Source organism: Eulemur rufifrons, chromosome 17 (assembly GCF_041146395.1).
Source record: "Eulemur rufifrons isolate Redbay chromosome 17, OSU_ERuf_1, whole genome shotgun sequence".
Classification (NCBI taxonomy): Eukaryota; Metazoa; Chordata; class Mammalia; order Primates; family Lemuridae; genus Eulemur; species Eulemur rufifrons.
In genome coordinates, this window is record NC_090999.1 from 23,174,802 (window position 1) to 23,201,359 (window position 26,558).

At 38.5% G+C, this 26,558-nt stretch overlaps 1 protein-coding gene across 2 annotated transcripts; it reads left to right on the forward strand.

The window, feature by feature from the left end:
- The first annotated feature begins 444 nt into the window (after positions 1 to 444).
- On the forward strand, positions 445 to 25,198 carry DNAJC21 (DnaJ heat shock protein family (Hsp40) member C21). 2 transcript variants are annotated; one of them, XM_069492092.1, is made up of 12 exons: positions 445 to 652; positions 8,127 to 8,220; positions 9,728 to 9,851; positions 10,526 to 10,648; positions 11,020 to 11,324; positions 12,237 to 12,388; positions 14,315 to 14,402; positions 17,367 to 17,525; positions 17,956 to 17,998; positions 21,483 to 21,655; positions 24,255 to 24,330; positions 24,879 to 25,198. In XM_069492092.1, the coding sequence occupies exons 1-12, from the start codon at positions 556 to 558 to the stop codon at positions 25,044 to 25,046; spliced, it is 1,602 nt and encodes a 533-aa protein (XP_069348193.1). In that variant the 5' UTR covers positions 445 to 555; the 3' UTR covers positions 25,047 to 25,198. The 2 variants fall into 2 exon arrangements, with proteins under 2 accessions (XP_069348193.1, XP_069348194.1); XM_069492093.1 differs by having other exon boundaries at positions 24,255 to 24,327.
- Positions 25,199 to 26,558: the final 1,360 nt, after the last annotated feature.

Here is a 26,558-nt window from a genome sequence, read left to right on the forward strand (position 1 = left end):
GTAATCAGGTATTTTCCAGAATCCTCTCCCATCCCAGCTGCTATTTCCCGCTTCAGCCCTAGGTCGGCTACCCAGAGGTGCCACTTCATTCTGATCGCCTTCTGTACCCCTCACAATGACACCGCCGGGGCCCCGCCTCCTATCAACTGAGGCCCCGCCTCCCATCCCGCCGCGGCCCCGCCTCCCACCTGCCGCGGCCCCACCCCCCTCCTGCGCGGCCCGGCCTCTCACCCCGCCGTGGCTCCGCCTCCCTCCCACGCGGCTGGTTCCGGAACTGAGCCCACCCCCTGGCCCATGCGGAGCCGCGGCCGCCGGCGCCGCCCCCTCCGCGCTCCCGCGTGCCGCAGCCCGCGTCGTCTGTCGCCGCCGCGCGCCTCCTCCGCCGCGCGCCGCTGTCGCTGCCGCCGCCGCCGCCGCCGCGCTCGCTGGCTGGCCAGGTGCGGGCGGCGGGCTCCCGCCGAAGGAGAAGAGGGCCAGCGCCGCCGCCGCCGCCGTTTCGGGCCGGGCCCGGGCCCCGGCCCCGCCCCGGGCCCCGGCCCCCTGCCCGGCCGGGAGATGAAGTGTCACTACGAGGCGCTGGGGGTGCGGCGCGACGCCAGCGAGGAGGAGCTGAAGAAGGCCTATCGGAAGCTGGCCCTGAAATGGCACCCGGGTAGGTAACTAACCCGCAACCGTCGCGGCCCCTCGGAAAGCCCAGCCTCCGCGCCCTGTCGCACCCCTCTCCCTGGGCTGACTCCGGGAGCTGGCCGAGCCGCGACCTACCGGCTCGTAACTGTCCTCTGGCCGGGGCCCGGGCGCCGGCTGCCCACCCCTCAATGGACTCAGCCCCCCGGCCCGGCACCCCAGCGAGCTCACCTGCTCCTGCCGCAGGCACCGCCGAGGGAGGAGTCGGGGCTCGTGGCTCTGTCCTGCCCCAGACATGCCCTTTCCTTGCAGTCCCGTGCAGCTCGGCTTCCTTGGCTTTTCCTCGGCTGCCCTTCACTTCGTCGTGGAATCCCAACTACTTAAACCTAATTTATGGCTCCTTTTTTACTGAAATTAAGGCAAGGGGACCATTAAAAAGTCTTTTAAATAGGAATGCCTCCCCCCGACCCCCCCGTTAGTAGTTTGGTTAAGCAGACACTGTACTTCCTTCACTTTGGACCTGACTCTGCCAGATGCAGGGTTTCAGTTATTAATAGTTGTCTTTCCTAGCGAAGTTTATATGTTTACTGAGAAGTATGCTTCGGATGTTTCATTTGGTTGTAATCCAGGCCTGTTGTGACTTTTAGGAGGTAATCTGATCTTCCAGACTGGGAAACTGAGACAGGAGTTGACTCTCAGCTTTTTGAGATTTACAAGAGGCTTTCACATTAGCATTAATCAGTAAACAAGGTTATAGAGTGTCTAACACATGCAAGTCACTACACTGTGCTGGTGTGTCGATTCTAAAATGCTAAGACAGAGACCTCAGAGCCTTGTTAGGAAAACATGCCTTATACACACTAAGTTAAAATACATCTGTGAACAAAATAGCACAATGTACATAACTGGCAGTTGGATCAGTAGAACAACTAATAATGCCCCAGGGATTCAGGGAGGGAGTTAGCACTGTGTACTGAGAGACAGTGAGGCTTCCCCTTCACAGGAGCTTGGACTAGATCCTGGAGCAATGCAGTTTAGAAAAGTGAACTCAGCAGTATGAGGAAATGCAGTGGTGGTCAAAAGATGTTCCAGGGCACAGTTTGATTAAAGGCGGTTTTTATTAGACGTCTGAAAAATATGGACTGGGAGAACAGCTGAAGAAAAGGGTAGGGACCCAAAGTCAGAAGGGAATGGCTATGGCTGGTGGAGCAAGAGATAGAGTTATGCATCTGTTACTTAAAGTTATAATAATTACCAACACAGGCACACACAAAAAAATGTGATTATAAATACATTGAAAGGGCAGAAGTAAATGAGCTAAATGTTCATTGTAGCAGGAAGTTGGAAGATGTAGCTAAAATTAATAAATCCAAAATGGTGCAAAAATAGTGTAGGAGGCAAGTTAGGAACTAGGAGGAAGTTAGGAATTCCCTGACTTTTTGGCTGGGAAAGGGTGAGCCAGAGAATTATGCTGGACCAAAAACATATGTAATTTTTTGAAGAGTAGTCCAAAATCAGATTGTATTTTAATCTTGAATGTTAGGCTAAGGACTGTGAAATTTGTTTTGCCAATAATGGAGAGTGACTGGTTTTATTAAGCTTTTTTGGGAGGGTACTATAAAGGCAACTGAGGGGTTAAATAGGGCGGGAGACTCCATCCTGGTGGACAGGCAAGGGCCCAAGCCAGGCTCAGGATCAGTGGGAAGGGAAAAGCCGGAGTGGAAAAGATGTTATGAAGGGAAAATTGCCAGATTTGGTGATTAATTAGAAATCAGTTCTAGGAAGAAGTATGCAAATAGTATGTTAATATAATATCAGTTATGTGTAACTGTATATTGTATAACATATATAAGTAGTTATATGTATATGTATCAAATATATCAGTTAACTACTTTGAAACCAAACCTGTTAGAAACTGAATGTAAATATCTTCTCTGGTTATCATCATAATTTATGGCATCTTAAATATCTTTTGGTTTGAAAATGCCTGTGTACTTAAGGGATCAGTACTCTCCCTGGTAACGCATAATTTTGATATGTTTTGCTGGTTCATAATTTGTTAAGTCTGTCACTCAACAAATGTTTAATTTCATTCTATATGCAATTATGTTAGATATTTCTGGGTTTAAACTTTGCCTCAAAGAATAATGTTTCTTTCAAATAGAAAGGCTGTCTGTTTTTTGTGGTATTAAAAAAAGGAAAGACATTACCTTTATTTCTTTTTTCCCTTTTAAAAATTGTATTTCCAATTGACATGTAATAATTGTACATCTACTATTTCTTTTACTGAGGGACGGAGAATAATTTCCAATAGGGTCAGCAGCCCTGCCTAGTGAGGTCACTCCTTGTGAAGGGCATGCTTTCAAGAGTTCATCTGATAGCTGTTCCCCAAGCACTTTGCTATGTGAGCAAGGCAGGAATGGTCCCTGCCCTGATGGCACGAGTAGTCTGTGGGGAGACAGAGGAAGGAAAACGGGCAGTTTCAATCCAGTGAGAGAAGGGCTGAATGAGGGGTGCAAATACAGGATGCTTATGAGCACATGTACCCAACCTGGACTAGGTTTATGTGTGGATAGGAGAGATGGGGAGAGCCGTCCAGGAAATGAGTCCCTGAAGAAGTGACATCTAGCTTGAGACCTAAAGCAAGATTACAGGGAATACAGGTAGAGGGATGTAGAAGACATGGGAAAGAGATGAGCATGACCAGCTCAGCAGACCAGGTCATGAAGGGTGTGGTAAACTGGATTAGGATCATAACCTGAGGGCTTTGGGAAGCCATTGAGGAGTTGGAAGCAGGGGAAATGATAGATTTGTGCTTTTATTTCTCTGGCTGTAGTGGGGAGAATGGATTGGAGAGGGCAATACTTAAGATAGGGAGGCCAGGAGGTCAGGAAACGTTGAAATTAGCCAGGTTCTGGGGATGGAAACTATGAGCCAGGTGCCAAAATTTTCAGTGAGTCAGGGGGAGTGGCTGGGAGACGGGCAGACAATAAGAAGGAAGGGAAGAAGGAGTGGTCAGATGAGCTGAATCTTGAAGGATTGCTACTTTTTATGTGCGGGTGAGCAGATGGGTGCCAGCTCCTCCACCAGACCTGCGGTAGAAGGACAGTGGCCAGAGGAACCGAGAGATCTGCAGGGAATGATGTTTTGGGGGAGCCTGACTTTACTGAAGGCTAGGGCTTAGAAGTCACGGCTCATGAAATTTTCCAGAAGGCACTGTAAGCAGGTTTAGGAGGGAGCAGAAGAGTGCTTGAGTATGTCAGGAGAAAAGCACAAAGAATAGTGTGAGAATACCTTTTAAAATTTAATGACAGGATTTGCAATACCCATGGCTTTTGGATTTGGGTAATAATAAATGCAGACTTTTCTTTTTTTAATGCTTTTTGATCTATTATTGCTTTTAGATCTCAGTTCAGCCTTATAGTCAACTAGGTCAGGTGCATTTAAGTGAAATCAGCCATATGTTAGATTGGAAAAATTATTTCAGAAAGCAGCTCTAGTAAGAGATTAGACCTTATTTTTCAGATGGTACATTAACGGATTTTATGTGTTTAAAAGCTTTAGCTTTTTCTAAACTTCTTTGGGGGAGGAAAGAAGAAAGTGGGAAGGAACAGGACCAAAAGGTACAGTACTGATTAAAAGGAAAAAAGGCCCTCCCACCAACAGTCACCTCTTTTGTTTTATGTAGGAAGATTCAGTTGCTGACTTTTGCTACTTCTAGGTCATTTAGTTTGGACTGTGTTTTTTTTTTTTTTATCTGACAAACATTTTTGAAACTGAAAGTTTCTCCCATTTTCCTAGAAAGCATGAAAAGAAGTATAGGCTGGTGAGGTTGATGATGCTGTAGTTGTTTAGTGAAGTCAAGCCCTGCTTGAGGTGTACTTGATGAATATTCAGTTGACTGTTGGAAAACACCAGAATGTCACAGGGCTTTGTCCTTATCCTTTTCCACTTGAACCTATTTATTAATGCTTTGTTGAAGATGTAGGAATCAGAATTCTTTACAGCTGGACTCTCACCTTGACAGGGGTATTGGGATTGCGTGCAGCTGCATGTGATGGGAAGCTGGCTATAGCGGCTAATCCAAATAGTGCTATTTCTCTCACATAGTGAGAATTCAGAGGTGGCCTGTCCTGGTAGCTCTAGCTGCTTAATAAAGCCATCAAAGACCTGCTTTGTCATCCTGGCCATATGGTTTGAGTCCTTGCATCAGGTGTAAGCAGTTAAGCCTCAAAGACAGTGGTTAATTGTTCTCTCACATAGCAGTGCAGATAGGCAGGTGAGGCCTAGGATATCAGATCTCTTCCATGAGGCCCAACAGCTCTCAGGTGGGGCCCTTATTTATTGTCCAAGGTGGCAGTTAGTGCTAGTTGCCTTTTAAAGAAGAATCTTTACAGCTGCCATAGAATACAGATTTTTTTTTGTTGTTGTTGTTTGTTTTGTGATATGGTCTTACTCTGTCATCCAGGCTGGAATACAGTGGCATGATCATAGCTTGCTAAAGCCTTGAACTTCTGAGCTCAAGTGATCCTCCTGCCTCAGCCTCCTGAGTGGCTGGGACTAGAGGCACATGCCACCATGCCCAGCTAATTTCTTAATTTTTTAAAATTTTTTGTAGAGATGGGGTCTTGCTATATTGCCCAGGCTGGTTTTGAACTCCAGGCCTCAAGAGATCCTCCCACTTCGGCTTCCCAAAGTGCTAGGATTATAGGCATGAGCCACTGCGTCTGGCCTTTAGAGATTTTATTGAGCAGAGCTTAGTCATGTGGTCACACATAAGCTTCAAGGGAGGCTGAGAAATGGGAGCCTTTATTTCAGGTACCAGGTGCCCACCATAAAATTAGGATTTAGTTGTTACTGGAAGAAGAGGAGAGTAGACTTTGAGGATGAACCAGCAGTCTCTGCCACAATCTTCATAATTGAGAAATGGCTCCACCTGTAAGCATTATGCCTGGCTTTGGACAGGACAGGGCAGATGGGTTAAGGGCACAGCACACTATGAGTGCCACCCAAACCTATCCCTTTTCATCAGGAAAACAATGTCTTTCTTGGGAAGCCTCACTTAGATTTTTGTTTACAACTGGTTGGCTAAAACTGGTCACCTGGTAACTCCAAATTCAAGAGTCTGAGGGTGTGAATTTTTTAAGTGAGTACATTGCCACTGTGAACAAAATTAGGGTTTGTTAGGAAGAAGAGAGTAGATATTGGTAAGCAACTAGTAGTATCTATTATAATGTGATAATTGCAATCTAAAATAATTGTAACAGAGTATTATGTATCCTATACTACCTGGAACCCAATTGCAAAAGGGTCACAAAAAGTTGTAATTGCTAGTATTAGTTGAAAATAAACAGAAAACTTAACCACAATGACTTAAATAACGAGTTTATTTTTCTCACCACAAGAGGTCTTGGAGGTGTGCTAGCTAGCATTATTTCATTGGCTCAGTAATTTCAGGACTAAAGTCACTTCGAATCTCTTGGCTTTTCCCTCATGGTCTCAGGATGACTGCTGCAGCTCCAGCCATCACATCCACATACTAGACAATAAGAAAGGAAGAAGGAAATACATCAGTACACTTCTGCTTTCATCTCACTGGTCAGAGCTGTGTCACGTGACCATTCTTGGCAACAAGGGAGGCTGCGTAAGCAAGTATCTTAGGATATTCAGCCTCTATATTAGACACTACAGCAGAAAAGGAGGAGGGGGTATTGGATGATCTAATAACCTAGAGTGTCCGCCACAGCATGGATTAAGTCCTATATTTGAGTTTTTAAAAGTATCATAGAGTTAATAATTGGCTTGTCAGCAATGAATACAAAAAATACTTGAAACTTTGTCAACTATTCAGTATAACTTAATATGCTGCTCTTAAGAGCTAATGTAATTAGAGTGATTAAAATGTGAAGAAAAGGAAATAATGAATGATTCTTTCATTTTCGGTGCCTATTTTTGACCATTTTGTAACAGAAATAGAGGATTATAGTGTGCCATAAGAAATGGGAGTATTCAGTGCACAGAAGAGGTGGACTAGAGGATGACCCATTGGCTATCTTCATATGAGCTGTACTGTGGACGGGGAATTAGACTCATGTTGTATTACTTCTCATATACAACTAGGCTACAGGGATGGAGATTTTTTTCCCTTAATATAAGGTTTCTTTCAGTTCCAGGAGATGATGATTCTAAAATAATATCTAAAAGTTTTGTGTTAAAGCATCTCAGCAAAAATAGCTGTGGCAAATTTCTGCTCTTGTGAGGGTATTGTTAGTGTTAGTTGTTGAGCTGAAGGCCACCTGAAAGACTTGGGATCAGCATGATGGCATCTGAGAAGAGGCAGCAGGAAGCCATTGGGAGCCATGTTCTAAGGCTGCAAAACTATTTGTAGGGAATATATTTCTATCATCATATTTTCTTCTAACCTCTTAGAAGGCAGGTATAGAGCTGATGCTTAAAGAATTTTGTTGTGCTTCATAGTAGATTCAAAAGATTTTACTTTCTGAATGTATTAGTTATGTATTGCTTTGTAACAAATTACCAGAACCTCAGGGCTTAAAACAACAAAAACAGCAAGCATGTATTCATTATATAGACTGCTATAGTTTCTAAGGATCAGACTCTGGGAATGGCTTGGCTGAGTGGTTTTGGCTCGGAGTTTCTCATGAGGTTGTATCTCATAGTCTGGGAGAACCTGCTTTCCAGCTTGCTCACAGGGTTGTTGGCAGGCGTCAGTTCCTGCTGGCTGTGGGCCAAGGCTTCCATTCTTTACTATGTGAGCTTCTCCATAGGTTGCCTGAATTCTTCATGCTGTGGCAGCAGGCCACTCCCAGAGTGACACGAGAGAGAGGAAAAGCCCAAGATGGAAACTGCAGTCTTACATAATCTCATCTCAGAAGTGACATACCATTATTTCTACCATGTGCTGGTGGTCGTGCAGGCTAACCGTGCTGACCTGGGGGACTACACAAGGGTGTGAATGACTGGAGGCAGGGTACTGTCTTGGAAGCTGGCTGCTACCTTGAAGCAAAGATGCTTTCTGAATTCCATGGCTAAGGAAGCACAACTAAGGAAAGAATAATTATTGTATATTTTTTAAACTTTATGAGATTTATTTCAACATATATCGATAAGAAAGAAAAACAAAGACAATGTGAGCACTAAATGTAATCGAACATTACATAAGTCTTTCTATAACTGATTTTATTTATTTTGCTCCTTATAAAAGAATTGTGCACTACTCAGGGTTTTCCATTTGTGGATATATGCAGATTGAATGTTCAGTGTAATACCAAGGCTTAGAGAAAAGCCTGAAATTTTTACTTAGGTAGATGCGTATAATATATCCTGATTTTTGGCTATCATGCAGGGTCTCTTTGCTTTTCTCTAGTTGTTTTTCTTTGTTCTGTGCACTCCTTGTCTATTTATGGCATTATGATGGAAGAGGTCTCATTTAGATTTGTCCTCTACACTTTTGATGACTAAATTTCTGTCTTTTTTAACAGATAAAAATCTAGATAATGCCGCAGAAGCAGCTGAACAATTTAAATTAATCCAAGCAGCCTATGATGTGTTGAGTGACCCTCAGGAAAGAGCATGGTGAGCATCAGTTGTTCTTCCCATCCTAGTTTATGTTGTTGGGAGGAATTGTCAATATAGGTTTGTTTTTTTTAATTTGTTAAGTGATTTTTGGTATGTTCTGAAGCATTTGTTACCTACTCATGTAAAATGCAATATTTGGATCAGAAGGAACCTTACAGATGATTACTCCAACTCTCAAATTTCATAGGTGATGAAACAAAGTTTGATGATATTATATAATTTTAATTTTGATACTTGAAATAACTTTTCATTATATGAAGTCCCTTTGATGTGTGATAAATTTATCAATATCAGATAGAAAAGATGTTGACTTGTCCTTAAAGACACATACAGTGTTTTAATATAAGAATTGTAATATTTCCAGGTAACTACTTTATATGAAGAAATTAAGTTAAGCTTCTATTCTACATCTGTAACAGATGCTTTTACTGATGATGCTCTGATCATTTAATATAATGTCCAAACAAAAATTTCTATATTTGAAGTTCTGAGTTTTCAGATTCTCAATTAACTTCTTGCTACAAAGGAATAGGTTTTAAGCTCTGACATAACTGTGCAAGTTCCTGCAGTTATGAAGAGCTACCATGTAAGTCGTCTGTGTGTTCAATGATCTACAGTACAGGTGGCTGTTGAGAGAAAGGCTGTAAAAAAATTCTTAAGAAATTGTCTTTTATAAGAAAATCAGAGAGAGGATTCTAAACTTTTTTGTACCTGAGGAATCTGGAGGTCTGATCTTAGAATTGTTTTTGCCTTCCTCTCAGAAATTCTTTCCTGACCTCCTTTTGTCTGGCCTCTTCTCTGTATCTTAGGTTGTCTTCTCATCCCAAGGATTCGCTTGTCTTTTAGTTAAAGCTCCTGCCTAGTGACTCTCCTGTTACCCAGAGGCAGTGCCATGCAGTGCAGGGAGGCTGGTCTCTGCAGTGCAGGAGACCTGCTGTTGAATTCTGGCCTTGCTGCTTATTGGCTTTGTGATTATAGGCAGTAAGTTATTTAATATTACTGAGCTTCAATTTCTTGTGATATCAAACAGGGATTATAACTACTTTTGCAGAGTTGTTATGAGTAGTAATTGTGTGTGAAGCTCCTATATTAAGTTTATATAAGCATCGGAAGAGTCTTGTTCTAGTGCATGTTGGTAAATTCCCAGATCATGAATGTATAATTATTCTGTAGACCAAATTATGTCCAGTATTGTCCTTTTTAGTAATGTTTCTTTTCTGTGGAAATGCAACTACCTTTTTGGGAGAGTCATTTTTAAATTTCCCTGTTCATATTGGCCAGTATTGTATAATGTATTAGAAGTTGTAGGCAGAGTTTTAATCAGCAGTTCTGTGAAAAATTACGAATACTTTTCATGTTGATATTTCCTTAAAATTTTTTGATCATGGATTGGACGCATTGACATGTATGATAATATTTTGGCAGTTTTGGAGTAAGGAGTCTTTTTGGATTCTTATTTATTTAGCCTTCACTGATGATGCTAAATTATTATTTTTTGTTTTAGGTATGATAATCATAGAGAGGCCCTACTTAAAGGTGGGCTTGATGGAGAATATCAAGATGACAGCTTAGATTTGCTTCGCTATTTCACTGTTACCTGTTATTCTGGTTATGGAGATGATGAAAAGGTAAGGTAAATGAACTCACTTTTAATTTTTTATCAAGCATTGAGACTCAAATACAAAGAGAATTCTTTAGATTATTCTACAGTAGAAAGTAAAGCAGTATTCATTTCTGAAAACTGGAAATTACGTTGCTTTCATATTTATTTTTTTTTTATTTATTTTTTTTTTGAGACAGAGTCTCACTCTGTTGCCCAGGCTAGAGTGAGTGCCGTGGCGTCAGCCTAGCTCACAGCAACCTCAAACTCCTGGGCTCAAGCGATCCTCCTGTCTCAGCCTCCCGAGTAGCTGGGACTACAAGCATGCACCACCATGCCCGGCTAATTTTTTTCTATATATATTTTTAGCTGTCCATATAATTTCTTTCTATTTTTAGTAGAGATGGGGTCTCGCTCTTGCTCAGGCTGGTCTCGAACTCCTGAGCTCAAACGATCCGCCCACCTCGGCCTCCCAGAGTGCTAGGATTACAGGCGTGAGCCACCGCACCCGGCCTCGTTGCTTTCATATTTAAACTGTCAATGTATGAAAACCTCCAATTGAAACCTAAGTGGATTTGCAGTGACAGAGCTTAGTCCCGTGATTCTTCAACATTAAAGTTTTTCATTTTACATTTTTAGATCTTATCCTGTGATTAGGCTACAAAGGTATTAACAATCTTTGCTTTTGTTACTGTTTTTTAGGGCTTTTATACAGTGTATCGTAATGTTTTTGAAATGATTGCAAAGGAAGAACTAGAATCTGTGTTAGAGGAGGATGTCGAGGATTTCCCAACCTTTGGAGACTCCCAGAGTGACTATGATACGGTAAAAGAAAAATGCATTGCATTTTATTATATAATTAGCATTTATCACTGTGCCTTTTCCCCATTTCCTTATCTTAAAATAATTGGTTCTAGTTCTTGGTCCTGTCCCATGTCTCTCTCTCTCTCTCTCTCTTCCTAAAGGAGCATTCACCTCTCTTGTAGCCTCGTCTCTTTACTTTTCCCTATTTATTGATCGTTCCATTCAGTGGTTAGGCTGTTATTTATTCTGGAAAACCTTAAAAGTGCTATCTTATCCATTGATTAATAGGAATGTTATATATAAGAAAAAAATATGATGTTTTGTATCACTAATATTTGCTGCCTTTCTAAAAATAAAAAGCTCAGAATTTTACCTATTTTCTTTGTCACTAGGTAGTCCATCCTTTCTATGCTTATTGGCAGAGTTTCTGCACTCAAAAGAATTTTGCTTGGAAGGAAGAATATGATACACGACAAGCTTCAAACCGCTGGGAAAAACGAGCCATGGAAAAAGAAAACAAAAAGATTCGGGACAAAGCAAGGAAAGAGAAGAACGAGCTCGTCCGGCAGCTGGTAGCTTTCATTCGTAAAAGAGATAAGAGAGTGCAGGCACATCGGAAACTTGTGGAAGAACAGAATGCAGAGAAGGCCAGGAAAGCCGAAGAGATGAGACGGCAACAGAAGCTAAAGCAGGCAAAGTACGTAATACAGGGCTGGTCCTTTTTACATTGTAGGGGTCAAAGGAAGCGTAGGTAGATCCTGACATGGCGTTTTCATGTTGGCTTCAGTCACCATCCTGGCTTCATCTTTCTTTTTTTCTTTCTAAAATCTTGACATTGGACAGTATTTTTTTAATCTACTGTGTAAAAGTTTTTATTTTGAATTGGATGTTTTCCTTTAGAGGGCTTTATACTTGAGATCCTTTAGCCTTTTGTAAAATTTAATAATTTTAATTAATATCTAATGTTAGTTGAATTCTCTCTCTTTGCACGGCCTTGTCTCTAAGTGCTTTCCTCACAGCAGTTCTGTGAAGTAACTTCTGTTTTTATCCTCCATGCTCTTTTGAGGAAATGAGGCAGACAGGTCTAAGATCACAGAGCTAGTAAGAGAGTCGGGACTCAGACCCAAGAAGTCTGACTCCAGAGACCCTGCTTTAGCCACCATGCTATACCTCCTCTGTCGGTATACTCTGAGATACTCAGTTCATTTCCTTCCCTTTGTTGTTAAGAGTTACCATAATAGCATTGAATCCAGAGCATTATGGTATTCTTTTAAAAACTATTCACATAAAAATTCTACCCATTCTGCTCCTTGTCTTTTGAAAATTAATACTTCACTTGGCACTATGACTTAAAATCACCTGTGGACCTTTAATAAGTTGCTAAGAGTTACATATTTCAAAACCCATTATCTAGTAAAGTAATTAAAGTCATCCACATGACACATAACAGTTTTAAGTGACTTTGCCCAGTTGTAACTTAGCAGAGGTTTTAAGTTTGTAAATATTGACAGCTTGGGAGGAAGAAGGTCTCTAGAGGGATGGATTATAAGCCTAAGTGGAAACCATGCGCAGACACACGTGTCAGCATGAGACTGTGCTGTGTGTGTAGACTGGCGGAGCAGTACAGAGAACAGAGTTGGATGACCGTGGCCGATTTGGAGAAGGAGCTCCGGGAGATGGAGGCGCGGTATGAAAAGGAGTTTGGAGATGGATCGGATGAAAATGAAATGGAGGAACGTGAACTGAAGGATGGACAGGATGGTAACTTTCTCCGTACATTAAGAAATTTTAGAAAATAAATGTTGTATGTAGGAGTGTGCACTCAGATGCCAGCTGGTGCCAGTAAAGGGGCCCAGGTGTAAGACAACAGGGAATAGGAGAGAAACTAAAAATCAGAAGAACACCCGAGTTCTAATCAGTTGTTGCCAGGATCATGCCAGAGTCTTTATTTTCTTTCTTTCTTTTTTTTTTTTTTTTTAAGTGAAGCTGGATATCTGGATTTTTATGTGGCATATCTCAATTTTTAAATGTGGCAAATAATTAAAATTAAAGACAATGTTGTATAGGCCAAACAAAGGTAGTCTGCTGGACTAGTCTAATTCAGGTAATTTGATTAAGAAACTCTTTGCTGATGTGTCTTAAACGGTTTGTACTTCTGGCTGCACAATATGACACGTGAGCGTATTCACAGATGTGACTGTTAAAATCCATTTACGCAGTAGGTCAAGTTTTAATAGTAACTATTTCTAGAAACTGCTGATACTATGCGAGAGTCTGTAGATAAATTTTCCTCTCACTTTATAGAGGGTCTCCTGTTAGTGTGCAGAAATGTTTTTTTCCCCTCTGCCTCTATCAGAGCATAGGTTTGTGACTACCTTAAAAGGTGAGGATTAGGCATTTTTGAGAATATTAGCTGTGTACTTGATTCCTCACCTCCATCTCTAGCTCTTCCATGAGGAATAAAATTGAATTATCTAAACATAGATAAGGTAAATCCCAATTTTACCTTATCTACAAATGTGGTTTTTTTAGACTAGTAGCCCAAATGGTAAAATAGCAAATTTTTGTTTATTCCAAATGACTAGGAAATGAAATGTTTTATTAATGAATCAGAAGTAGTACATGTAAAAGTGCTTTGAAAATTATAAAGCACTCTATAACTATGAGGTGGCCTGTCTACACAGAGTTTTATTACATCTAGGATCTCCTTTGATCCTCACAGAGGTTTGTGTGTTTGATCCTTACATATAGGTTTTGCTCATGGAATTACCTCCATTTTACTGATGAGGAAGCTAGGACTCCAAGAAGCAACGGGATGTGCCTGAGAACATGTGACCATTTTTAGATACAGATTTTTTTACTTCAAATCCAGTGTTGCTAACTATTTGATTAAAGTTTATTTTGTGTATATGATATATTGAAAGTATACACATACTGTAATTGGAAAATAACACCATGTACTAAACATTAACACTAGATAGGATATATTTTGGTCACTTATGATTTCAGTGAGATTACTTTTCTGAATGATATTAACATCACTTATACAGAACCAAAATGTAGAATATGGAAGAGATACCTTGGAATCTTTGTTGGTCCTAAAATAAATCCTAAATCAATTTACTTGTTTATTTCTTTAAAAACATGAGATTGTGCAAAGAATTTCAAGTTTGTGAAGATAATGTTAAATTTTACATGTACTATGCTGTCTTATGGCCTGTTTTACGGTGATGGAATGTTGTAAAGTAAGTTTAAGCATTTAAAAGTAGATCACAGTTGTAGATGTATTTGGACCAAATCGTGCTCAGGAGGTAAACTACAAAGCAAAACAAAACAAAACTTTATTGAAAAAACTGATTCATCTTAAAACTATTAAAGTGGTATTTGCTTTTTTAAACTTAGCTTACCAGGACTTTAAGAAATTTTTGAATCATCTTCTAAGTAGACTTAAAAAAAGAACTTGAAAGGTAAAGTGATTTATTTGGAAGCCTTTCCTTGTAATGCAGTGCTACTTTTAACTCAAATTCTGATAGCATTATTTGGTTTTTTGGAAAGAAATCCAAAAATGTAGTTTCTAACTTATGTCCAGCTTTAGATCCTTACTAAAGAGATGTAATTTATTATTAACATATTTTAGATTTGCGTTCTAACCAAACAGGATTCTTACCATCGGCTTTCCACTTACAGGGAAAGAGAGTGATGAGGCTGAGGATGCTGAGCTTCATGAAAACCTATACTGCCCGGCATGTGACAAATCTTTTAAGACAGAAAAGGCGTAAGTTTAATATCTTTGAACTCACCTTTTCTTTTGAGGTGAAGTGTAACACTTTGAAAGTCTTGAAAAGAATATGCTGGTAGCAGATAGCCACCAGCAACCACAGTCATCTTCAGGGGTTCCTGGCCAGAGTGGGAGGAAGAGATATTTGTACCAGCAGTTAAGGCTTTTGTACCTATTCTCATTCATCCCAATGTTCCTATGTAATAGCTGCCTTTTAAACACTTACACTGTATCCGGGAAGAAATGTTGCTTGTTTTGGCAAAGAAGACATAGTCCAAGGAGGCTAGACCACATCTAATCATCTCCATTGCTAGGGTCAGACTCACTTCCAATCATCGCTGTCCCGTGTAGGCAGTTGCTGCCAACCCAGGAACTTTAACTTGTCCTGCCTAGTGTATGTTTGCTGAAGTGGAAGCTCTTTATCTTATGGGAACAGTCACACAGAGAGAAGTATTAAAAAGGATACCATTATAAAGGAAGGGAGAAAGAACATGGGAGAAAATGAGAGTAGAATCAGCAAAACAATGTGTGCAGTTAGGAAAAAAGGATACCAAATTGAGAACGGGGATGTGGGAGACATAAATAGTATTACCCTATCACTCCAAGGGAGAGACAATGGAGGGTAAGAGAAGTATAGAGACAGGCAGGAAAGTTAGAAATAAGCAAGAAAAGAAAATGCAACAATGAAGGAGATTTTAAAAATTATTTTTTAATTTGGAAATAATGTCACACAAAGTCGCAAGAGTGGAATATAGCATACCTGCTTTAGCAAACTGTTGCTAATATTTTGCCCTATTTGCATATGCTCTCTACACACACACACACACACACACACACACCCCGACACAGTGTTTTTTTCTGAATAATTTGAAGGCAAGTTTAAGAATAAGGATATTCTCTTACAGAACCAAAGTATAGCTATCACCTTTAGGAAATTACAACATTGATACAGTAATTTTATCTAGTTTACTGCTCATATTTCAATTTTGTCATTTGATCCTTCATTAATATCCTGTATAGCACATTCCCCACTTCAATACAGAATCCAGTCCAGGATCACATGTTACATTTACTTGTCTATTTAGTATCATTTAATCTGGAACATTTCCCTTGTCTTCATTGTATATGCCATTTACATTTTGGAAGTATACTAGTACTTTAAAATATTTTTTTCTTAGAATACTTCTCACTTTCAGTTTATATCCTTCCTCATGATTAGATTCAGGTTGCGCATCCCCAAGTGGGATACTGCACGAGCATGTTGTGTTGCTTTCAAGGGCTCACAGCTGGAGGCGTGTAAAGTCCTTCTGCCACTCATTGATGGTGGTAATTTTGCCCATCCAATCAGGGTGACTTTCAGTTTTTGTACTGTAGATTTAGTGTTTTTTCCTTTGCAACAAATTTTCCCTTGCAGCATGCTTGCTTAATCTGTGAGGAGACACTTTGAAACTATACAGATATTTTCTGATAAAAATTTCCCTCGTAGCTATAGCATCCATTGATGGTTATAGCTTATACCAGTCTGTACTGAGACGGTTGCAGAATGATGCTCTCCCAGTGCTCCTTCCACATTTATCAGTCAGCCCTTGGCCGTCTGCTGTAAGCAGGAGCCCCCCCTTTTACCCATTTGTTTATCTATTACCTGTATGAATTTATGAATTTTTTCCAATGTTTATAATTCGTTACTGCCCTTTTCCCACTCAAATTTTTCCAGATTTGATTTGGAAGAGTTCCCTCAAGCAGCTCCTTTGTCCACTTGACATGTCCCCATCGTTTTTTTGAGCTTTTACTTTCTTATACAGATGTTCCAGTTTCTCCAAGGGAGCTTGATGATAGAAAGGAGAATTTTAGTGGGAAGGAAAAGTAGCAGCCAAAACTAGAATACCAAAAATCCGAACAGATGCAATACAGTAGATAGTAACACAAGTTTCCTACTTCCTAGTTGATCTAACTCTGGTAGCTTATGTTGTCAGCTCTATTTTGTGAAACGTTATTTAGTTGCCCATAGATATACAGAAAGAGACATTGCCTATAGAGTTTTGGACAGAGAGGTAGAGATGTGTCTGAACTTATATTTAGGGTGGTGGGAGTGAGAAAGGAGACCTCTCCTTAGAAGGTGAAAAACACAGAAGGAGGTAAACTGCTTTTGTACTTCCAGCCCTCAGATCACCGTTTCTCTAGTTCAGGGAGTCTTCCTTTTAATGTTGGAGTGTGTGTCTTGTGATTTCCCAGTGGTCCCTCAAAACCTGTAGCATGGCCTGGGACATAGAAGCATTTAGCAAATACTTAGTTATTGAAAGGAAACAGTAGAGAAGACTTTCATTTTAAGAATTGAAAAATCAAAATAGGCCGGGCACGGTGGCTCACGCCTGTAATCCTAGCACTCTGGGAGGCCGAGGCGGGAGGATCGCTCGAGGTCAGGAGTTCGAGACCAGCCTGAGCAAGAGCGAGACTCTGTCTCTACTAAAAATAGAAAGAAATGATCTGGCCAACTAAAAATATATATATAAAAAAAAAATTAGCCGGGCATGGTGGCGCATGCCTGTAGTCCCAGCTACTCGGGAGGCTGAGGCAGTAGGATTGCTTAAGCCCAGGAGTTTGAGGTTGCTGTGAGCTAGGCTGACACCACGGCACTCACTCTAGCCTGGGCAACAGAGCAAGACTCTGTCTCAAAAAAAAAAAAAAAGAAAAATCAAAATAATAAATGGAGAATTTGGCCAAAAATTAAAAAAGGAAGAAAATGTATGTTAGATAAAAGGACAGAGAAAGCAGAGGGAATGCATGGGAGCTTCCGATGCCTGAGGAATCTTCACAGCATTCTGTTTCTCTGTATAAAATGACTAACATTTTGCTTAGTTAATGGAAAAAAAGTAAATTTCAACTTGTTCGCAATCATCCAGCAACATATCTGGGCAAATATGAATTAATCATAGTGCAGCTACCAACATACTGTTCTTTCAGCATGAAGAATCATGAGAAGTCAAAGAAGCATCGGGAAATGGTTGCCTTGTTAAAACAACAGTTGGAGGAGGAGGAAGAAAATTTTTCAGGACCTCAATTTGATGAAAATCCATTGAATGACGATTCTGAGGAAGAAATGGAAGATGCACCAAAACAAAAGTACTTCTTTAAATGTCACTAGATATACTTATTACATTTAGAGATTACGTTTAAATGCTGTATTATCCTAAGGAAGTTATCCTGTTAATATTTTCTGCATCTCTTTTAGTTAATGGAATGTTATAGTGGCAAAGAGGGTAAAGACATGATGGCAAATATAATTTTTGTGGAATGTGTTACGACTATATTAAAAGCAGTTTTTTACTTAGGCAATTGATATGCTAATTACTATCCATTGAACCACAACCATTGTTCTGTTAATTATTCTCTTAAGTGACAATGTGAATATTTTATTTTCCTTTTAATTCTTTATGATATTAAATATTTTACTTCTTTTTGCATCACTAGTGTTTCGGTATTTTTTTCTTTTCATTTATGTAAATCTTCACAAAGTCAAGTATTTGACATTTTGATTTATATTTGCTCTTAGGCTTTCTAAAAAACAGAAAAAAAAGAAACAGAAGCCAGCACAGGTATGTTGAAAAGATTTTATTACCATTAAATACCAACTGTAAAGTTGCAGTACTTTTCTTTATTCAGTGTAGTCCGTATTAAGGAGAGGGACTTTCACTCCATATTTTTATGTTGATTGTAAGATTAAAAGGAATTGAAAATATTTCCCTTTTGTAGTGCTTTTCTCTCCTTATGCATATATAACCAACTTAATTACTATTGCCAGGATGTTTAAGAATTTTGCATGTAGAATTCCCCTGGTATGAATTAACTGAGTGACCATATTAAAATCCAAATACACCTCATGACAGGGCTTTTAAAAAAGTCAAGACAACAATTAAAATTTGGAAATAGGAAAATCTGGGGGTTGGTCATTGTATATATGTTTATTCTGTCAAAAAGATAAATGAAATATTGCAAAAGGAACATTTAGTTAGAAACTTATAATGGTTGTGATTCTTGAAAAAATATTTGTTATTCAGAAGTTTAGCTTAAATATTTCACAGGTGGAGTCCAGATTCAATCTCTATCTTAAAGATTATTTTTAAATAAAATGGCATTATGATATTACACCTGTGTAACAATCTATGGATGTCTCTGAACCTATAAAAAACAAAATGTCCGATTTACTAAGGCTATTTGGTGACTCTAAAGAGAGTAGCATTGGTTTTGTGCTTTTTGCTTGTGATCTAGTTATTAACTTATATGAAGCATTAAATATTTTCAAGGAGATTTAGATAACAATGATTTTTTTTTTTATAAAACTCTAGATTTGGCTTATTTATTCAAATGGTTATAATATAGTTGATAATTTTTATCAGTTTCCTGTTTCAAAAATGATACATGACACATGAGCTAAAATTGTAATTTGGAACTTTCTGCTTTAATTATAAAACCACATAGCAAATTCTATGTTCCTTTTACACATTGACTCTTACTATCATCCATCCAAACACCTTATAATCAGTAGTCTAGAACACTTTCTCTTTTCCTTTGTGTTTGTCAGTACCACTAGAATAAGGACTAAATAAAATGGAGAGGGATTTATACTTAACCCATGCCTGTCTTACCTCACTTTGTGGAGGATAGGGATAGGTTCTATTGATTGCAACATAAACACATATATTAGTATTTTCTTACTGACAAAAATGCTTCAAATGACCACCCATTTTTTCCTCTCCAAAGCTGTGTGCCTTTATGATACCTCTTGTTTATGATTTCTGATTGTATCAGGTAGGTCTAGTTTATATAGCACTTTTCTTGATATTTTCTAAGCTCTTTTTGAAGGGAAAGGCAGCGTGGAGATACGTACTGATAGGTGAAAGAGCAGGAGCCAGCAAATACTGAGTATCTTGAAAGTCAAGACGGGGAAAGTTTTTTGTATAATCGAAAACAATTGCATAAGCCAAAGGATAGTAAAAGAAAACTCCCCCCAAATTAATACTGTAAAACAACAAGTGACTGGCTGACAAAAAAGAAGAATTAATTCAAGTAACTTTTGAACACAGAACTCTGAATACTTTCCATGGAATATAATCAAAAGATAAAATTAACTGCAAAAGCATTAAATCTTGAACTTAGTAGGTTTTTGGTAGTACTGGTGTGGTATTGATGAAACGATTTTGTGCGTATTGTAGAATAGACCAGATGAATAAATATATTAATGTTGGGAACCACATTCTCTTTGTGGGAAAAGGGAAATACAGACATAGATTGAGGGAAAGGGAGGAAGAATGCTGTGTGTTAGATTGGAATTGAAGATGTTTGTTTGACCTCATGATTTAAAGACTAGTGTGTTAACAGTGTGTGTGGTGAGGACCTAAAAGTAGGACACCCTTTAGCAGTAAGCACACTGAGTGCACACATCTTAGTTTCTAAGTTCCCTTTCCCACGAAAAGGAAGCAGACACGCTGCTTGGAAAAATGGCTGATTTCAGGGCGGAGACTGGGAAGGTGGAAGGTGAGCCCAGAACATCTTATGCTGAAAACCAAGGAAGTGCTCCAAAACTGATGGGGATATGTCAAAAGAACTCAGGACCCAGTTTACAGGGCCTGCCAATTTGGGAAAATTTGAATCATCAAAAGGAGTAATGTTGATAGATTTCCATACATTGATATTGTTTAAAAAAATTCATATGTATCTATACTGAGTTTAAAAAAAGAGTTGGAGAAAGGAGATGAGAAAACTTTATTATTACAAAAGAATATGAGTTAGTATAAATGCAAGTGGACCAAGTAATAGAGGTAGAAAATCACTATTCTTAAGCCACCAATATTAGTAAATGGTTTAAGCAAGAATCATCAATAGGTGCCAGATTCCTCAGGTGAATGGTTATTGGCAGCAGGATATTCACACGGTCTCAGAGTCACACCCTGCCGATAACTTAGTCATTAAAAAAGGAAAAAGGTACAGTAGAAAAATCTGGCAATACCACCCTAACCAAATTATTATCACTGAAATATGGGACAAACTGACATTTTGCCTCCCAGCATTACCTTAATAGTATTATTACTAGAAATGTTTATCCTGAATTTAATCATTTGGGAACAATCAGACAAAGCCAAATTATGGGACATGCTACAAAATAGCCATCAAGTTGTCATGAAAGAAAAAACAAGTGGGACTGTTTTAGAATAAAGGCATTTAAAGAGATATGACAACAAAACACATCTGATCCTTCATTATATCCTTATTGGGGATTACAGAAAAAGGACCAATTGGTATTAATAAATTTCAGTGAGGATTGTGTAAAAGATAACAGTGTTAAACTCTTGAGTATCGAGTGAATATTGTGTATCTGTCAGAGAATGTTTTTGTTCTTAGATGTACCTGGCAAGACTCATATCTGCCTGCAGCTTACTTCCAGATAGTTCAGGGGAAAAAAGTTTGTGTTGAGAAAGAGAAGGGGGTTATAGGGAGAGAAAGAGCACACATAATGTGGCAAAATGTCACACAAAATCATACAGTTGAACTGAGTAAAAATGTATTTGCCAGGCATCTTTCTTTTATAATGCCTGTTTGCTGTTTTTCTTTTTCCTAACTGTAGAAGTAATAGTTGCTCATTGCTGATCATTTGGAAGATAAAAGTATAAAAATCATCGTTAATTCTACCTATAGAGATTACTTAATATTGAATTAAATTGTGATTCGACTATATATATAATTTTATGTCTTTTATTTTTGCTAATAACTTGTATTTTTTTTTTTACGTAATTGACTAATACATTTGGGAACATGATTTTTAAGCACTTCAAAATTTTCCTTCATATATTCAGCCATTCACTTATTGAACATTTGGATTGTTTCCAGTTTTTCTCTAATTTAGTATCTCTATGATGAGCATCCATGTTCTTAATTTACCAGCTTCTCTCTTCTGTTCCCTAACAATACACTCCTACTGGAGTGTGCAAGGCATTATCGTTGTTTATTAACTATCATGGCAGCGTAACATGTCAGTATTATTATGGCACTTATTTATAATGGCATCTGTGTTTTATTACCTAGAATTATGATGACAACTTCAATGAAAATGGAACTGGAGAAGGAGTAAAGATTGATCCAAAAGATACTAACTTAAATCAAGATAATGCCAAAGAATTGGAAAATGGTTCCCAAGAAAATGTTAATGTCACAGAGACCATCGAACCACATGATGATCCAAAAAGTGAAGCTAAAACGTAAGTCAGAATTGCATGTTTTATAATTACTTAATATTGATAGTAATGATAGCTTTTCATATATCAAGTAAAATCTCCTTTTCCATGACTGACCAAGTGAGATAGGTCTGTCTGTATGTCTGTACAGACATACACACACGCATATGTATTTAGATGAAGCATGTTGAGAAGAGAATGCTAAAAGCTTGTGCCCACGGATATTTCAGCAACATGGCCAAAATCAGAAAGAAGTCACTTTGGTCCCATTTTTGTTACCTTATCCTGCCATGGTTCTTATTTTGTCCTGGATCAGTAATTCTCAACACTCTCATGAGAGCAAGGCTCCTGCTGAGCCTCTTTTTCAGCCCCACCCCCTGGAGCATCACTAACCACATCTCCATGCTCAGCACAGGCAGCCTATATCGGCACCACTGTGTTGTCAGGACACACGTGAGCAGCTTGGGGCCTTCCTGCTCGAAGGAGCGCTGGACTTCTGGGCTGCACAAGGCCATGGTGGTGGGCTAGGGGAAGGTCTCACTTGGGAGATAGCCAGTCCTTGTCCTCTTCTTCCCTGACTTGCTTGTCCCCATCCTCCTCTGTTCTTCTAGAATAGAAAATCATTTCTTGTTCCGTGAGGAACGATCTGAACAATAAGTAGCCTCAGGTTCCTGTCATTATAGGACCATGAAAAAGACTGAAAGTGATTGAGTAAAGTGGAGCATGAGTTGAAAATGCTCAACACTGGAGCAACAGTGGTGGGCTGGTGGAGTATACTTAGTGGTTTCAGGAATTTAAGTAGTGTGAAGGAGGGAAACAGACAAGGCTGAGGCTGACAGTAGGGCTCTGGCTATTAAAAAGGATGACAAAGAACTACACAAACTGGTAATGTCAAAGCTATGAAGAACTTTGGCAAGTAGAAGCCTGATAGGGGAGATTCATGTTTATTTCACTCTCATGTTCCCATTTTACAAATGGGGAAACTGAATCTCAGCTTAAGTGACTTGTTCAAGGACAAAAGCTGGTAAGTAGAAAAGCTGGCGTTTAATTCCTGTCTGCCTGACCCCTTGAAGGCACCCAGGTCATCTAGCTCCATGGGGCCCAAGTGTTCTGTTAGGGTGCTTTGTGCTGCTTGGCAGGCACAAGGGGTAGGCCAAGAGGTGGGGTTGTGGGCCCTTGAACCCTTCCTTCAGCTAGAGCTAAAGTTTTTTCATTTGCTTTCCATGTTACTTTCTACATGAGAATTCATTTGGGGAGGAGAAAGGGTTCTCAGACTTGGGCAACCACTGATTTAGTTCAATTTTCACATTTTACCGATATGAGAAAAATATTCAGAGAATTGAAGTGACATCTTCACTGCTGAGGAATGGCAGGGGTGAGATGAATACATCACACGTCCCACCCCCACCCCTCCCCCACTCCTGCTGTCGTGACGTCCAGTGCGTCTCTGCTGGGCCCCTCTGCTGCTTCTCTGTAGTGGTGCAGACACTGGGGCTACCTAGCTTCATTACAAAATGTGTGTGTGTACTATTTTTTAAAAAAATGTCTTAGATATTATCTTCATAGAGTAGCTGTCTTTCATAATATGACAGACTGTTTGCCAAGAATATTATCCTCAATTTTCTTAGGCATATTTGTGACGTATCTGTGATATTTTGTAAATTAGTATATAACTTGTTGCCTTTTATGCCATTGTGTCCTTTTCTTGATGCTTTCATAGCTTGCTGAATACTGCATAATGTTGAATTATACTCCTAATCTGCATTTTTTAAATGTGTAGGCCATATAACTCAATACAGACCCTTGGTTTTTGCTTGAAGGATAGTATACCCAGGAAGTGCTTGGAAGCATTATCATAACTTATTCATTATAACCCATCCTATCTGCTTTATAAATGTAGTTGCAGGATTTTTACCCTGTGAATTTGGTTAGCACAAATGATGGAAAGTATAAAAGAAAAATTAAAGTTCACGTAGGAGATTGAGTAGAGAATGTTGAAGAGTTCAAGCAGAATAGGAGGAACATGACTACACTTGCTGGCAGTTTCTGATTTAAAGGGTACATGAGGGGGGAACACCCACCAGCTCAGAAGAAAGCACATAATTTTTTAGTAAAAGTAAATTCCTTACGTTGAGCAAATTCAATTTTATGAAAAAATGCATTATAGAGTCTTTATTTTTTTCATTTCTCCGTGGAACTGTTGAAATGTTTATCAGACTAGAACCACACTTAATGCCATAGATGATTTGTGGTTATTACTGGTTGGTTATGAAGATGGTTTTGCTTCAATAAATGGAGTAGTAAGTGCTTTGCTTTTTATAATAGCACACTGTATAAATGTTTAGAGGTATTTTAGGGGTCTTGTTTTAGCTTTTTCAATCATTTTAAAAAAATTCCTTAATTTTTGGTGCCAAATTTGATTTAATTTTTATGTCACATTTAGTTTGATTCCTAAAGTTGTTCTCTTCATTTGAGATATGAAGATTAATTAAATTAGCCATTAAATTAATCAATTAGCCTTTAAAGTGCATTTCACTATTTTGAATGTTCTTGGGAGCAAGGTGACTATTAAAAAGGGTACATTATTTTTGGATTACGCTGAATTCTTTAATTTATTTTCCAGTGTTCCTAAACCCAAAGGAAAGAAAACCAAAGATATGAAAAAATCTATCAAAGTACCTGCTGAACCACAGATAGTGGTAGGTCAAAATCATTTTCACATCTCTTTAGTAGACCTTCTTTAAGCAATATAATGTTCTAGCGGTGTAAATGTGTGTTCGGGGAGCCCTTCCCTGTAGAACCTGCAATGGTGTGGATCCATCAACAGTTCTGCTTGATGGATGTTGTTTGTGTATACACGACTCTCAGTTTTTCTTTAAGTAAAAAGAAGCACATTGGAAATGTTAGACTGTACTAGAAGAACAGTTACTATTCTGTTCTCCATTACTTTGCAATCTGAAGCCTTGGTGATAAGAACTACATGTGTTAAATTCTGAAGATTAATTGTGAAGCACAAACTTTTCCTGTATTCTAGTCATGGGACACATGCTATTGAAAGTCGCAGGACCCTTAAAGTTAATGGTGTTGGTTAATGCTGCCTTTGTTGAGCCTGTTTTGGTAGTTGTCCATTTTGTTAAAACATCTTTATTTTGCAGTTGTTTGATGCTTAATCTTCACATTAAAACATAAAACACTACTTCTAGATGATAATGCTTGCTTTTATTTATAACTTTTCCCCCCTTCTTAGAGTGATGTTCTTATCAGCTGTACAACCTGCCATAGTGAATTTCCATCTCGGAATAAACTTTTTGACCATCTAAAGGCCACAGGTCATGCAAGAGCCCCACCATCATCATCGTCTTTAAACAGTGTAACAAGTAGTCGAAGCAAGAAGGAAAAACGTAAAAACAGATAGAAATTCTGCCAACACTTTTTTTTTTTTAACTATCTCTGGATTTTGAAACCAAAAAACTGAACTGAAATCATCTAAAAAGTTAAAATTTCAGTGATCTGCAATTTATTGCATTGTGGAAGATTATTTTTTATCTTGTAAAAGCATTTTTTTTGTTTAATATATATTTTTTAAACATTTCACTAGTGATTGAATTCTACTTTTGCCATCTGAATTGACTTGAATGTGTAAAAGCAGGTAAATATTGTAAAGTGTGTATCGATTTCTGTTGGCTTACATGGACAGAAATGTACAGGGAGAATTAAATTATTTTAACACATACAAATGCTCCTTTGCTTTATTTTGTGAATTGCTCATTATTTTTATTTATTTAATGCTTTTGTATTTTGTTATGATTCATCTGTCAAAAACTCAGATCTCTTTAAAATATCAGAGTTTTTTCTACCTGACATCATGACTCCAGTTCTGATTTTAAAATTATTTCTAAATAACCAATTATTGATTACTGGATTTTTTTTTTTCCTCAAGAACAGTGATAGGTAGAAACTAATTGAACATATATGATGTGTTCCAAGAATAATCTCTTCAAGGTTTGACTGTGTTGTTTTAGTTTGATATTTTACTGGTAGTTATCATCAAGATACATCTTTTGGTTTTTTGCTCTGATTTGTGGAGGTGGAAGCAAATTGATTTACATGCCACTTCCTCCCTAGGCACGATGATATCTGTAAAGTATGATGGAACAAGGTAGCAGATGGTACAGAATTTTCACTGACTTTAACAAGGGAGGTGTTCTTCATTGGGGTTTTTTTTTTCTTCATTATTTTCAGAAGGTTTCGTTCTGTTTTTTCCATCATTCCAAGGAGAAAAACTTTCTCAATGAAAGATTTTGTGATAGGGCTAATACTTATGCCATCTATTCTGTAGCAATGATGAATATTAAAAGAAATATGGAGATCTTTATAACTGAATATAACCAAGTACATTGATCATGATGAATCAATTTTTAGGATGGATTAAATAGGCAGTTCTTTTAATTGGTCTTAAAAGTTACTTTAACATATTGACTGCCACACTAGGAAAAAAAAGTTTTTTCCTTGAAGCCATGGTGTTTTATTACGAAAATAGAATAAAAACTTCAAAAACAAAATGATCATTTCTAATTTAATGAAAAATTTGTTAGTTTTTGTTTTCTGTGTGTGAGTTATATGTGCTTGAAAAATAGTTCAAGTGGCTCCCAAGGTAAAGAGACATGTGAGTTACTATGCTTCACGAGGCCCTGGGCTCCAAACTAGCGTGAGTTAAATACACCTCAGATGGCAAGTCATGTCTTAAACTCACTAGCTTGAAATGTATACTTTCAGTTCAGTGAAGTTACTGCTTATATCCTAGAATCGTCAAATGAATGAATCTTTGATTATGTATAAGCTCTATGTAGAGTCCCTAATGGCAAGTTCTTTCTGGATAGCCTCATAAATAGTATTGATAATCTAGTTCATTCTGTGTTGTTGACTT